The sequence below is a fragment of the Caretta caretta genome, chromosome 2 (genome assembly GCF_965140235.1).
Source record: "Caretta caretta isolate rCarCar2 chromosome 2, rCarCar1.hap1, whole genome shotgun sequence".
NCBI lineage: Eukaryota > Metazoa > Chordata > Testudines > Cheloniidae > Caretta > Caretta caretta.
This window is the reverse complement of record NC_134207.1, coordinates 114,912,175-114,925,207: the sequence shown is the minus strand read 5'-3', so window position 1 is coordinate 114,925,207 and position 13,033 is coordinate 114,912,175. Positions and strand designations below refer to the sequence as shown.

The window sequence follows — 13,033 nt, the reverse complement described above, 5'->3', positions numbered from 1 at the left end:
AACTCATCCAATACTCTTTACATAGGCTTTATCCCCTCTCTCTGTGAAAATTCATCATTTCAGACTGAGTGACCTCATGATTTCTTATGTCAGTGTACTCCCACAACCACTAAGGGTCTGATGCAGCACAACATTTGTGACATGACAGGTCATGCACCCTGGAGTACTTGAAGTGAATGATTTGTGCATGGGTAGAAGGTCTGGTGGATAAATCTTATTCATAATGCTTTGGGCTCATCTGTCACTGGGAAAATATACTCTTGTGCTAAAGAACAAATAGTCCCTCAAGCAGCCTGTGGCTTAAATTCTGTTTGGATTTAGCTGATAAAGATAAAATTGATAAAGTTTTAGCTAATGATGGACAAAACTCAGTACCTCAATATTATGGTGACTGGCCCACTACAAATATTTAAGATAGGACTTTTCTAACATGGGAAGACTAAATTGTCTAATGAAAGACAAAACAAGAGACTATAGAGGCATAATTTGTTGAATGCAAAACATTTTTACTGTTGATAATTATATTACTAGAAATTTTGTTGGAATATGTGGTTCTGTTGAAATCAAAATGCTCTGTGAAACTGAATCATGTTAGCCAAGATTTTGTTGTGAAAGAAATTCCACCAGTGTCATAACATCCGATTTTGATATTTCTGGAATGAGTTTTCATTTTGAAATGATCTTTCATTTAGAATTTTTTAAATTTTGCATTATATAATTCAAAATTTTACAAGTTTTTAAATCTAAAGGCAATGTTTTGATCAACCTGAAGCAAGCAAACAAACATTTAGAATCTTTCTTTGAGGAGAATTACAAAATTTTCAGTTTTTGCTTATTTAGAATGAAACCGAATACTGAAATCCCTCGCAAAATGGAACTTCCATCCTCTACACTGCTCTAGATGTTCAAAGGAAGAGGGTTTTTTAAATTATGTATTATTTATAAGAGGAGGTTCAGAAAGTGAAAAAAGATGGTTCCACAAAAGCATTGCTAATGGCCACTGTGAGGCACAAGAAAGAAATGAGTCACAGAGCTATTTACGTTGGGAGCAGTATTGCTCTAAGAATGGGCCAAACAATAACTTGTAGCTAAGAGAACCTCAATGCAGTTTGGACAATAGGAAGTTCTTTGGCTCACCACAGAGATCTTTGAAAAAGAGCTGCTTTGAAAAAGGATCCTGATTCCAGTTTGCATACATTTCTCAGGGCTGTTCTACACAGTTTTGTACCAATTTAACGAAGGTTACTTACCATAAATTTATCAAAATAAGCTAGATCTATGTAATAAGCTGTACAGATATAGCACATTTATACCCATATGACTGCATTCACACTAGGGGATTGTAAAAATTTAACAACCCCTCATGGAAAAAATATCAAGTTTTTTCTAGACTTGCTTCTGTCCCATGAAAGTGTTTGCCACCCAAAACCCCAGTATACTAGTTGGTAGCAAGAAATATTTTAGCCAGATCACTTAGGGACACTGTCAAGATAAAAATCACAAAAAGATCCAAAGCTTACTGAAGTTAACGGTCAGACTCCATTGACTTCAGTGGGATTTGAATTATCCCCTTACAGTGTAAGGAAACAAATCCTGATAAGTGACGCTTAATGCATTAATAAAAATGAATCTTAAAATATATCATGCTGATTTCCTTACGCTACCCCCTATTTTTTTCCAGTTTGGACTGTGAAACAAGTAGAGCTGTCTGAAGAACTGGAAATTGCCTTTCACAGGGGATTTCATTTTTTAAAAAAATTTTTTTCATTATGATTAGGAACGAAACCTGAAAATTTTGAAATTCTCCACAAGGAAATTTTAAAAAGCCATCAGTTTAGATCTATTTGACTTTTTTTACATTTTATATTCTAATACATAATAAACATTGTCATTTTGGAAAAGGAAAACTCAAAATGTTTCGTTCCACAAATGTTGAAACAAGATGTTCTGACATTATTGGAACTTCCCCCCTTTTTTCTCCAAAACGAAATTTTGTTGAAATCAGCATGATTTCAGAAAGTGTTTAGATTTCAACAGAACTGAATTCTCTAATGGAAAACTATTCCCTCAAAGTTTGTTTTTTTTTTCTTTTTCAACCCCCTTTAGAAATTGGACATGTTCCTTTTGATTAGATTCACTTTCTGTTTAAAGTCAACTCCTCCTTCTGGTTCTCATGAACTAGACCATTGTTGTTTCCACTGCTGGGTTTCTTTCAGGGGAATATTTAAATCTTCCAAATCTAACATTTCATCAACTTTTTATAAATGTAACAGAACATTCTTTTTGAAACTAATGACCTGATTCTGTGGGCAGAGTCTGGTGCTCATTTAGAGCCCACCAGTGTGGATCAGATTGTTGGTTCTTTTTATGTAACCAGGAGAAAAAATATGCCCTGTGTTTTCCAAATAGACCTGATTGAGAAGAGCCCTATGCCTAGTGAGAGGTTGTGAGTAATGTTGAGCTCATCTATTTACTCACACAGCAAAGGTTGAGTAAAATGTGGGCTTTGCCTTACAATGCGTCTTTACAAGTTAAATCAGTGACTAACTCCTAACTACATCTTATTTCAGCTTGTGGGTGCGGGTTTCTTCACTCTAAAACACCACGGAGGCTAGATTAACTGCTGATAATTTCACATGCTTTATATCTGTAAATTACTGTTCTATTACTCATGTCATACGGGAAGTTATAGTAAAACACCCAAACATAGTGAAAGGTTGCATGCTTTCCTTGTTTTAAATATATAAACAGTTGCATTAAATTGGAAGGAATCATTCTTTCAGCACATTATATGAAACAGAGCACTGACTGTTGAGGCTAATGTTTCAATTCATGCTGTACTCTGCAGTTTTGCTGTATATTTAACACTAAACCAACATTTTGTTACAAAGGTTACAAATCCCCAAAGTAGAATTTGCAACATGAAAGTGAAAGAAACAGAGACTAATTTTATTGTTTTGAGTCATTTAAATCAATCATATCACAGGAAACTGTGGTATTTTTGAAAGAGGATAAATTTGTATGTTGTCTGAATAGAAATATTTGTTGTTTGATTACAAAACTCAGTACAAATGCTTTTTCTTTCCTTTAGATATTAAAATATCCTGGCATAATAAATGCTGTTTTCTTACCATGCTCAAAGTGTGACTCTTTACAGAATGTGAAACAAATAAGCAACCAAAAAATAACAGGGAGGGAGAATATTTCTGGAACAAACGTCATCTGCTGTTTGTTTCCTCCCAAATAAGACAGTAGTTGTTTAACTGGGAGGGGAAACGTCAGAATGTGGCTGAACTGGTGAACTGGCCTGCACTGCTGAAGTCTGGGCCAAAGCTGTCAGGGTGGTGCTGCTGCTGAGGAAATGAGTCTATGAGAAAGTAGAAGCAACTAGCAGCAACTGTTAGACAAATACAAGTCCCTCAGGGGAGGCCTGTTTCCCTCAATCCTTGTTTACCTAAAAAAACAACTGAAGGCAAGGGCAAGGAACATGGCAGAGTGGGGTAGCAATGATTCTGTTTCACTATATGGGCTTGTCTGCTCTTGAATTTTACCAAAATAGCTATTCTGCAATAATTATTTTGGAATTAGCCCCTAGGTGTACACTCTTATTCTGGAACAAGAGTGCCTTTTTCTGTTTTAGCTTAGTCCATGGTAGAAACGTTGATATATCTAAATTCTGAAAAATTTCAACTAGAAAATGCTGAAATGTTTTGTTTTGGGATGGGTCAACATCCACTTGTGTCACTGCAGTGCCTCATGGAAGTTGTCATTCTGGGTCCCTGATGGCCCCATTCTCTCCTATAGGTCCTGCTCCCTGGCTGGATGACATCTAGGATGCATCACAGTCCCCCTGTGCCTGAGCTGCTATGGTTCATCATAGTCCCATATTTTGTCTTCTGTTGAATTTTCTGAGAGAAAATTCTGCTGACATCTCTCTTTTCTTGTGAAAAACTTTGATTTTGATGAAACTCCATTTTCCAATGGGAAAACATTTCATTAGAAATTTTTTGACTGGCCTTTCTTCCAAGACAGTGGGCACTTAAAAAAGTGAGGGTTTTTTTTGCCATTGTTTTAGTGCTCAGAGCTGTTACTAATCTGGGATTGACTATACCTACTGTACACATAACATATACTTCTATAACACATTCCCGCTGATGATATCAAAGGAATTTTCAAACAATGAATGTAGCTTCAATTCACCCCTGCATATTTTACAGATGAGGTAGCTGAGATACCGAGAAGTTGCCCAAGATTACACAGAAGTCTCTGGCAGGGGATAGAACCCAGGTTTCCTGACTGCCAGACTACTGTCCCTTTACAACAAGACTCTCCTATCTTTTTGAGAGCATGAAGGGAGAGCACGGATAGAAGGAAACTTGTAAAAGAAGGCTTTTTATTCTTATTCCTTGGATACTTGTTACACTTACGAGCATGAAAATTTTGTTATAAACCACCACTCAGCCAGAAATCCTCAATGAGGGATCTTCTAAGCCATCCCTCATTGTCTTAGGCAATTTAAGGCCATTTGTAAAAGGTGGTATTTTCATTTTATGAGAGGAGCTGATACAGCTACGTTCTAAACAATTTAAGCATTCCAGAATTGTTACCTCACCCCAATTTCCTGCCTTCGGGTTTCTTTTTGATTTGATTTGCAATTCCTGCCAGCAAGACATATTACCTAAGTGAGGGTTTATCTGTTTACATCATTGCTGATGATGATTTTCTATGACTTAAGGATAGGCTATTCCTGCCTGATAAGAGCTTCCAAGTTGTGTGTGTAAAATTGTGTGTGGAGGCCAAACACCATTTTTGGTCAGAGGAAAATAGGTAATTGTGTACAAAAAGGGTATAAGTGTAAATGTTGCTGCTGCTTAGAAGGCTCCTTTGAGTATGGTTGTCTCTAGCTATTATTTTGGGCAGTGAGAAGGTTTACATATATGTAGAGTGCATAATAAGATAGTTCTTTGAGAGGCGAATGGCTTTCAATTCAGTAGCATCGCCAAGACCACAACACACTGACAAGCAGAGACTCTGTTAACAAAGGCAGGCACAGCAGCTTGCTTAGGACAGAAGGGCAGGTGTTGCAAGCCTGAGAAAAGACATTCATCATTATAGAAGTCAGAGCAAGGAGCCCTGGGATCAAGTGTTCAAGCTCTCTTTAATACACAGACTGTTTTACCGATCCCTTGAGAGTACGGATTTGGGGTGAGGGATTGCTTCATTATTCAGCCAAAGGAATCAAGGGCAAAAAAAAAGTTCCCTTTTAATTAGGCTTTTCTTTTACAAAGGCTCTGGAATCTTGTTGCTACTGTGCTTTTCTCTTGGTGCAACAGTAGCATAAATAAATTGCAAAACAATATGGAGATTATGAGGAAAGACACATCTTTTATTTATTCCTTCTCCTTCCCCCTTCAGTCCCCGATCCATCTCAGAACCTTTCATATCCAGCAGACTTACAGCTCCCTTTCATTTCAGTGTCATTATTTTGGTCTAGAACATGTCTTGCTCATTTACAGCCAGAGGAAACTTCAGGAACTGGAAATGTGTAATGCTCACTGTCTGCAGCTAATCAAGGGAGGTCACTGATAGTGAGTTTGTCATCCACTGAGTCTGTCATTAATGTGTGATTGGTGAGGAATCAGGGTTGTTGGTTCAAACCTCTATCGTGTCAGGATTAGAATAATCCTTTCCTGAGTAACTGGAGCACAGATAGTCCTACACTGGCTTCCTGTGAAGCCCTGAAGAAGAGTTTCAGTTGTATTCAGTAGCAATAAACCAGCAGATGTGAGTCAGGAGAGGAATGCAGGGCTGAACTGACAGCGGAATCGTTCCTTCCCGGCCAGTGCTAAGCAGGCTGGTAGCATCTATTGCTGGAGATCAAATGCTTTATAAAACATGTTATAGTCTATAAATAGTGGGCGGTTTAGCAATGTATCTTCATGCAGTACAGATGGTCTTTCATAACTTACAAGGGACTAAATTAATCCTGTTATAAGTCAGTCTAAACAAATGGTCTTTATTTTCCTCAGAAAATGACTCAGCCAGAAAAATGCCTATCCAGGCTTTCTAAAATCCAAGTTTAGGCAGGAATTTTAGAGGAAACAGGTGTTTTAGTGCTCTGAGTTTGCATCCCGATAAGAAGTTTGCATTTAACCATTGAACAGACCCAGGATTTTACATACTCATGCTGCAACCGGATATTTGTACAGAATGCCCTATTGATTTCACTGAGTAGCTTTGCACATGGAATGAAAGCATAGTGTGGCCTCAGTTGCTCTAGCTGGTTGTCAGACTAAGATTTAGTTGCTCATCAATTATGTTCTCCAAAGAGGCAATTTATCCAGGCCTCCTTCAACCGCTTTTGAAGGTGCTTACTTACATAGCTTCAGGCAGAGGTCTCTGAATGAGGTTCATTACTACCTAGTCTCAGGGATGGGGGAAGGAGAAATGAGGTGGGATTTCCACTAATAAAACCAGTCTAACTGCTCCAATAAAGATCATATCTCCACCTGTGAAGCAAGCCAGTAGTTTTCAGATGGCAATTTCATCCACCTGCAGATCCTCACACACAAAATGATGCTTTTCTTCCAAAAAAGAATAACTTTGAAAGTCCAAATAAACTTCTCTAGAGCATGAGTTGAAATGATTTCACAACTCTTTGTTGCCTTTTTTGAAAATTTACCTGTTACCAATGAAAACAAAACTATAATAAGTCGAAAGTCTCGGAAGTTTTCCAAAGGCCCAAAATGGAAAAGGCTGAGGCTAGAAAGAAAAACACCTGACCTTCTGGCCAATATAAACTTCAAGATGAAAGTTTAAACTATGGCACCTTCTTGTCCCTCACTTCCTGCTCAAGTCTCCCTCCCTCTTCTGTCTGCTCCAGATTAGTATGCATTTATTTACTGATGGCTGTGCCAGTCAGCGGTTCTATATCATGTGAAACAGAAAGGGTTTTACAACACTGTTCCTCCTCCCACGTTGGGCAGGTTCCCTGTATCATGCATGTACACTGAAGACAACTGCCAAGCTTTATATTTACTTTAGGTTTTATATTAAAGTATCCCTTCTTATCACCATTATCTGGCTTCCAGTTCTTCCAGGTAGGGACTTACTGTCACCACTATCAACACTTAATTTTTTTTAAATATCATCCTCCATCAAGACAGTGCATCATAAAAACTGGGCATTTTATTTAATTAAACAAGGTAAATATGGCTTGGCTAATACGCAATACACCATACTGCCTAATGAGTTCTAAGCTCCTATGTGCTAACAAAGGCAGTGGGTGGAGTGTTATGGAGCAGACGTGCCTTGGGGATGGGAAGATGCTACCACATCTGTCACCAGCCGCTCCTCTAGGAGCAGGCCCAGAATAGTCTCCCTTTGCTGTGAAGTCTGGTACCCATTATGCACCTGACCTTTCTTCTCCCTGTGCAGCATCTGTTCAAGCAGGAAAAAGGGGGATTTGCAGGGATAAATAGCAGCCTGTTAAGAAGCAAAGTGAGTGGAAGCCCAGCACATCATTCTCACTCATAAATTCTTAAGCCATCGGGCTCAGACTTTTTATTTATTACCCTACTGTTGCATAGTGCACATAACCTGCTTTGAAACAAAAATCTGAAGGTCAAGGCACCCACCTTGCTGTTGAAAGGTGAACCATCAGTACCACCCAAGCTTCTCTGCACAGATGGTGGGACTTGATAAACATCTTGCTCCTGTAGACCATGCCCAGTAGGTACCTGGTAGATGCCCTGATTCAGATGGGAAGGTGGCACCTGGTATACCGGGTCCCAAGTTGAAGCCTGTGAGCTTGGCGTTTGGTAGACTTTCTGTTGGTTATAGGCATGATGCATTGATCTTGAATTGGATGCGTCCTGGTTAGACGGACTATCCTGTACTGGGCCTATCAAAAGTTTCACCCGGTTGCCTGGAACAATGCCTTGTCGGCCATGTAAAGAGCAGAGCCACCATCCTTCCAGCCCTTCAGTGTTCTGTTCTATCACTGTCAAAATGTCTCCTTTGCGGAAGGCCAGCTCCTCTGCGCACTCTGGGACATTATCATACAAGGCTCTTGCCATAAGATTCTATAGAGAGACGGGGGGAGGGAAGGGGGAAGAGAAATTGAACAGGAATTAGAATTTCAGCAGCACCATTCAGAGCTTAAAGCACATTCAGTTCTGGATGCATCTAGCTTCTTTAGATAAGCTATTACCAGCAGGACAGTGGGGTGGGAGGAGGTATTGTTTCATATTCTCTGCGTGTATATAAAGTCTGCTGCAGTTTCCACGGTATACATCTGATGAAGTGAGCTGTAGCTCACGAAAGCTCATGCTCAAATAAATTGGTTAGTCTCTAAGGTGCCACAAGTACTCCTTTTCTTATTGCACTAAATGTTGTACAAAACCATATTGTGCTGTCCTTATCCCAAAGACCTTCCATCTAGTTATATAACTTTATTATGCAAGCCTATCCATACATATCTAAAAATATGCTGTCGCCTTTCACAGACCAAACACGCTTTCCCTCTTGCTCTCTTTCTGTATGCATGTCTGTCTGTCTGGCACATTCAGTACTGAGTAGTCAGCCAATGAGGTATTCAATGGAAAGTAGGCAGGCAGTGTATGCTGACATTCCTGGAACCCTCACAAAGGCCCTCAGCATTTCATTTCTTGGCTCTGGTGATGTTTCCAAGTGCGCTGGCAACTACTACTCCACGCCTGCCTGCTTTGCAGTGAAGGCAGTCGGCAGAGACAGTTATAAACTAATTTTAAGCACTTGGGAAAAATATAAGGGGTACTGTATTTGAAGTGCTGTAGTTAAAATATTTGGATGCGGTGCACATAAATGAAACAGTGCTAATTTATTGAAAAAAGGCATGTGTCTTGCTTCAACCGGCTCATGGATTTACCTTGCCTCATTTAAAAGGATGCTGACAAAGACTTTTTAATGATGATTTGATTTGGTGTATTTTTATCCTTCCCCTCAGGCATTCCAAAGCAATATTTTTTATCCCCACTTGTCCTCTTTTCTCATCGATCTCCCTCCTTCTCCCATGCTTCTTAGATAATATCCAAGCTTACTTGGCTTTGCTTAGCTCAGTGCTCCCCATAGTCTGGGGTGTGCCATGGGGATACTATGAAGGATTAACTGGGCGGTGCAGAAGATGTATACATGAAGATGGGTAGGCCTTTAACACACAGCAGGCCTGAACTGGGTGCATATGATTTGGTTTCATTTTCCAAATGTGAGCTCAGCTTTCAAAAGTTTGGGAACAGTTGGCTTAATTTGTCTTATGTCAGCATTATCACTGAGGTCAACATGAAATACGGTTTGGTCTTACCTGGGTGGACAGAACAACCATTTTAAAACTGTATTGCAAGTTAAAACGACAGCACCAGTGCCAAATTCCTCCCTGGGCTAAGTCCGTTCATATAATGAGCCTTTGATGCTGAGAGATTTCAGTGGGGTTACATCAGGGAAGAACTTGGCCCCTGTCTTTACAGCGCTGTAAGATTATCCTGTAGCATGCTTAGAGCTGTCCCATCTGCCCTGTTACATCACAATTCCCTGACTATAAAGATTTTTCTGTAAAGTAGGGCCCTAAGAAGCTCAGAAGGGAAGAACTCCTGTGCAGTCTATTTAATCGGATTAATCTATTATCTATCTACATGTACTTCTAACGTGCCTTTCACTGTAGTGATTAGATATCAAGTCTCAGTCCTCTTTGGCTAGCCGCGGCTGTTTAATGGGGCCTTTGAAGGTGGAGTAGTTCAAAGATGGGGAAAGAGGAGGAAGACTGCATAAGGCCCACCAATATTTCCACAGTAAATCAAGAATAAATGACTGGCTAATACAAAAAACCAAAACATTAAAGATTTGAGAGACCCTGGTAGTTTCTGTGGAACAATATGCCGGACAAAGCCCTGAGCGGTGCTAGTATTACAGCAGATAAAAATTCCCATGTGAAAATCCTTCTAGTTGCTTATTATCTTTTCCCTGTGACCTGCTCCCCATCTGGTTAGCAGTATGTTAATGTTTTCTGGGTCTGTCTCAAGTACTGCTTCACTGCAAATACTTTCCGGCCCTCATTGTCGATGTTAACTGAGGCACCAGAAGGTCAGTTATCCTCATTTGGTGTCAGTTATTTCACACCATTGTCCTCAAGTGCTTGCAGAGATTAGGATTTTGAAAATGGCCCTCAGCAGCACCATCAGTGTCAGGGAACAATGCAGCAGGTATTGACTCGCAGGGGAATATTTTCAGCCAACGGTGAATGACCACTAGAAGTTTTCGACATTCATCTAGTGCCTGCCTGTAAGTAGGTGGGCTCAGTAAGTAGTAACTGCATTGACTGCTCAGTTGCCAGTGCAGTTATTTTCCCCCCTGTCATCCCTCTCCCGGAGACAGAGCAAATCTTCCCAGTCCTGATTCTCACTCAATGGGAAGTTCTTTAATTTCCTGGAGGGAAATAAGATACCTCCCAGGTGCTACATTCATTAGCATATTTGTCTGTAGAAAAAATTAAGCTGCTCACACAAGCGTGTAGACAATAACTTTTGAAAATCACAGCCCTTCCCCTGCACCAGAAGATGCAAGCTGGTTATTTATAGTTATGATGCTGTCCAAACGTTACCTTTGCTGCCCCAGGCATCAGTTACTCAGCCCTGTTCATCATTACCACCACCCCCACACATCAGACTGTAGGGCTGTGCCATTTGTCAGTATATTACTTCCTGCCTGTCTCATAGTCATTTCTTCTCTGAAATCTCTTCAGAAACACAGAGAAGTAAACAAGGCACTACGGAAAATACCAACCCACAAATCCAGTTGGAAACACATTTTATTTTTATGTGCAGGGAGGGATTTTGAAGTTGCTAAACTTCCCAGGCTAAATCTTGTACTGTCTGCACATGGATGGTGCCGGGTGCAGTCAATCAACACGGATTAGTGCCGCCATTTAAATCAGAAGGAGCAGATGACACTTCCTTAGAATTTAGGAACAATTTGGAGTCCATGTTTGAATTTAGCTGTTTGAGGAGCCTTATTTCATCTAGTCTGATTCAGTGCATGTACTAGCCCATTGGGGACCCTAAGCAGGAATATTCCCCCATTCCCAAAGCGCGCACACGCAAATAATTAATAGGGGGGGCCCTTGAGTTGCTCGGGGCCTTGAGCAATTGCTAGTCTGCTTACGCCTATTGCTGGCTCTATCTCCTGTCACAACATGTCCTTCTTGATCTAATAATTCTAATAAGGGCAAGGTTCTGATATCACTCATATGATCAATGTCAGTCCCACTAAGGTTGGTTCTTTCCAGAACTACAGCATAAACAGACTTTTCAAGTGTTCCCTGATGGGACCCTTTGTTCTACTGTCTCTTCTCTTTGCCTCTTAGCCTGCAATTCTTTACTTGCCTTTTACTTTTTAAATGACCACGTTTCAAAATACGGTAATGAAGTATTGAAGCTCAGTAAATTGTCTATTCAGTCAGCCCATGTGAATAATAACTTTTCCTGCCAAATCAAACTATGGGTACCATCTACACATCAAGCTGGAGATGTAAACTCCCATCTAAGGAGACATATCTGTGGTGGTTCTGATCGAGCTAGCAAGCTGAAAACAGAGCGTAGCCATGGCTGTGCAAGGGGTGGGAGGGACTAGCCGCACCCAGTGCATACCTATCATCTTGGATGGGTGCGCACTCGGGGCAGCTGCTATAGCTACCCTCTATTTTTAGCACACTACCTTAAAGGTAGCTTCTGCAGGTGTGTCTCTTTGAGGTGGAATTTTCACCTCTAGCTTGAAGTATAGATATGCCCTCTCTCCTTCAACCTAACCCTCAGGAAAAAATCAGTAATGTAGAGGAGTCTATCAATGTCTCATTAAGGTCAACAAATCTGAAATCTTCTGGATCAAACCTGTCAGTTCTAGAATTGAGAAACCCCTTTTGAAAATATTCTACTTCAAGCCCTCCCCTTTTTAAACTAAAAAGGTGTTAGCAAAAGGACCCTGCATTATTATAAAGAAAATATTGCAGAGAAAAAAGACACCTCTCTGGTAGTCAGGTCCCAAACTGTGTAGGGCTTTATAGATAAAAAGCAACACCTTAAATTCTACCTGGAAACTATTTGGAAGCCAGTGCAGATTGCATTAGTGCAATAGACCTTGCACATGAAACATCACTTAGTAAAGAAAGTGTCAGTCGGCCTGTTAAATTTCTAAATGGTGTAAAACCCATGTAGGATACTTTGTAGCAGTTTAATCTGTAGGTGTCAGAGGCATGGAAAGTTGTAGCAAGGACCAAATCCAAGAGAAAAAGTTTCACCCTCCTTCACAGACACAGTTGAAAGAACAGTCTTGCTCGCAGCTGCTACACGAACATCCAGCCAAGGATATAGCATTATCTACAAACTGTGAACCTAAATGATAATTGGCAGGTGCACTTAGTCCATCAGGGCATTGAACGAAGAGTGGCCATTTCTTTTGGTTGCTTTCCACAGTCAACAAGCACAAGTTTCATCTGGGTTAAGACTCGGCTAATTATCCCTCATCCAAGCCTGATAGTGTGGCTGGGGGCCAGAGTGAGGGCAGCCAGCTTCAACAGTGTTACTAAGCATGCTCAGTACAAGCCATCCAGCAATTCTGGGGGAGTACATGACCCCATGCATCATCTCTGGTTAAGTCTCAGCTAATTTTCCCTCCTCCAAGCCCCTATCTCAGCCAGACAGTGTGTAAGTCTCTTAACTACACAAGTGAGATTAGAGGTGATGAAGACATGGAACCTGATGCAAGATTCCTGTTGATATCAATGGGCTTTGTTTGACCAGGCCCACAGAGCTGAATATCATTAGGCTGCTGTAAGCAACTTAAGTCCATTCTTCCTTACTACCCCTGTTGAAGCCTCAAAGGGTGTGTCTACACTGCACTTTGGAAGGAGCCTCCCAGCGCAAGCTGGCAGACTTGGGCTAGTGGGGCTTGCACTAATGCACTAGAAACAGCTGTAAAGACGGAGCTTTGAAGTTGCCTCTCAGGC

At 40.6% G+C, this 13,033-nt stretch overlaps 1 protein-coding gene and 1 long non-coding RNA gene across 2 annotated transcripts in view; one reads left to right on the top strand and one right to left on the bottom strand.

Moving 5' to 3' along the window:
- The window catches only part of LOC142071077 (uncharacterized), a 91,227-nt gene that overhangs the window by 9,958 nt on the left and 68,236 nt on the right, over nt 1-13,033 (top strand). The window lies entirely within an intron of this gene.
- Nucleotides 1-13,033, bottom strand: part of NEDD9 (neural precursor cell expressed, developmentally down-regulated 9) — a 47,822-nt gene that overhangs the window by 17,407 nt on the left and 17,382 nt on the right. Inside the window, exon 2 of the mRNA XM_048839849.2 lies at nt 7,638-8,084. Coding sequence (XP_048695806.1) covers nt 7,638-8,084 — 447 coding nt within the window. The remainder of the gene's footprint in view (nt 1-7,637; nt 8,085-13,033) is intronic.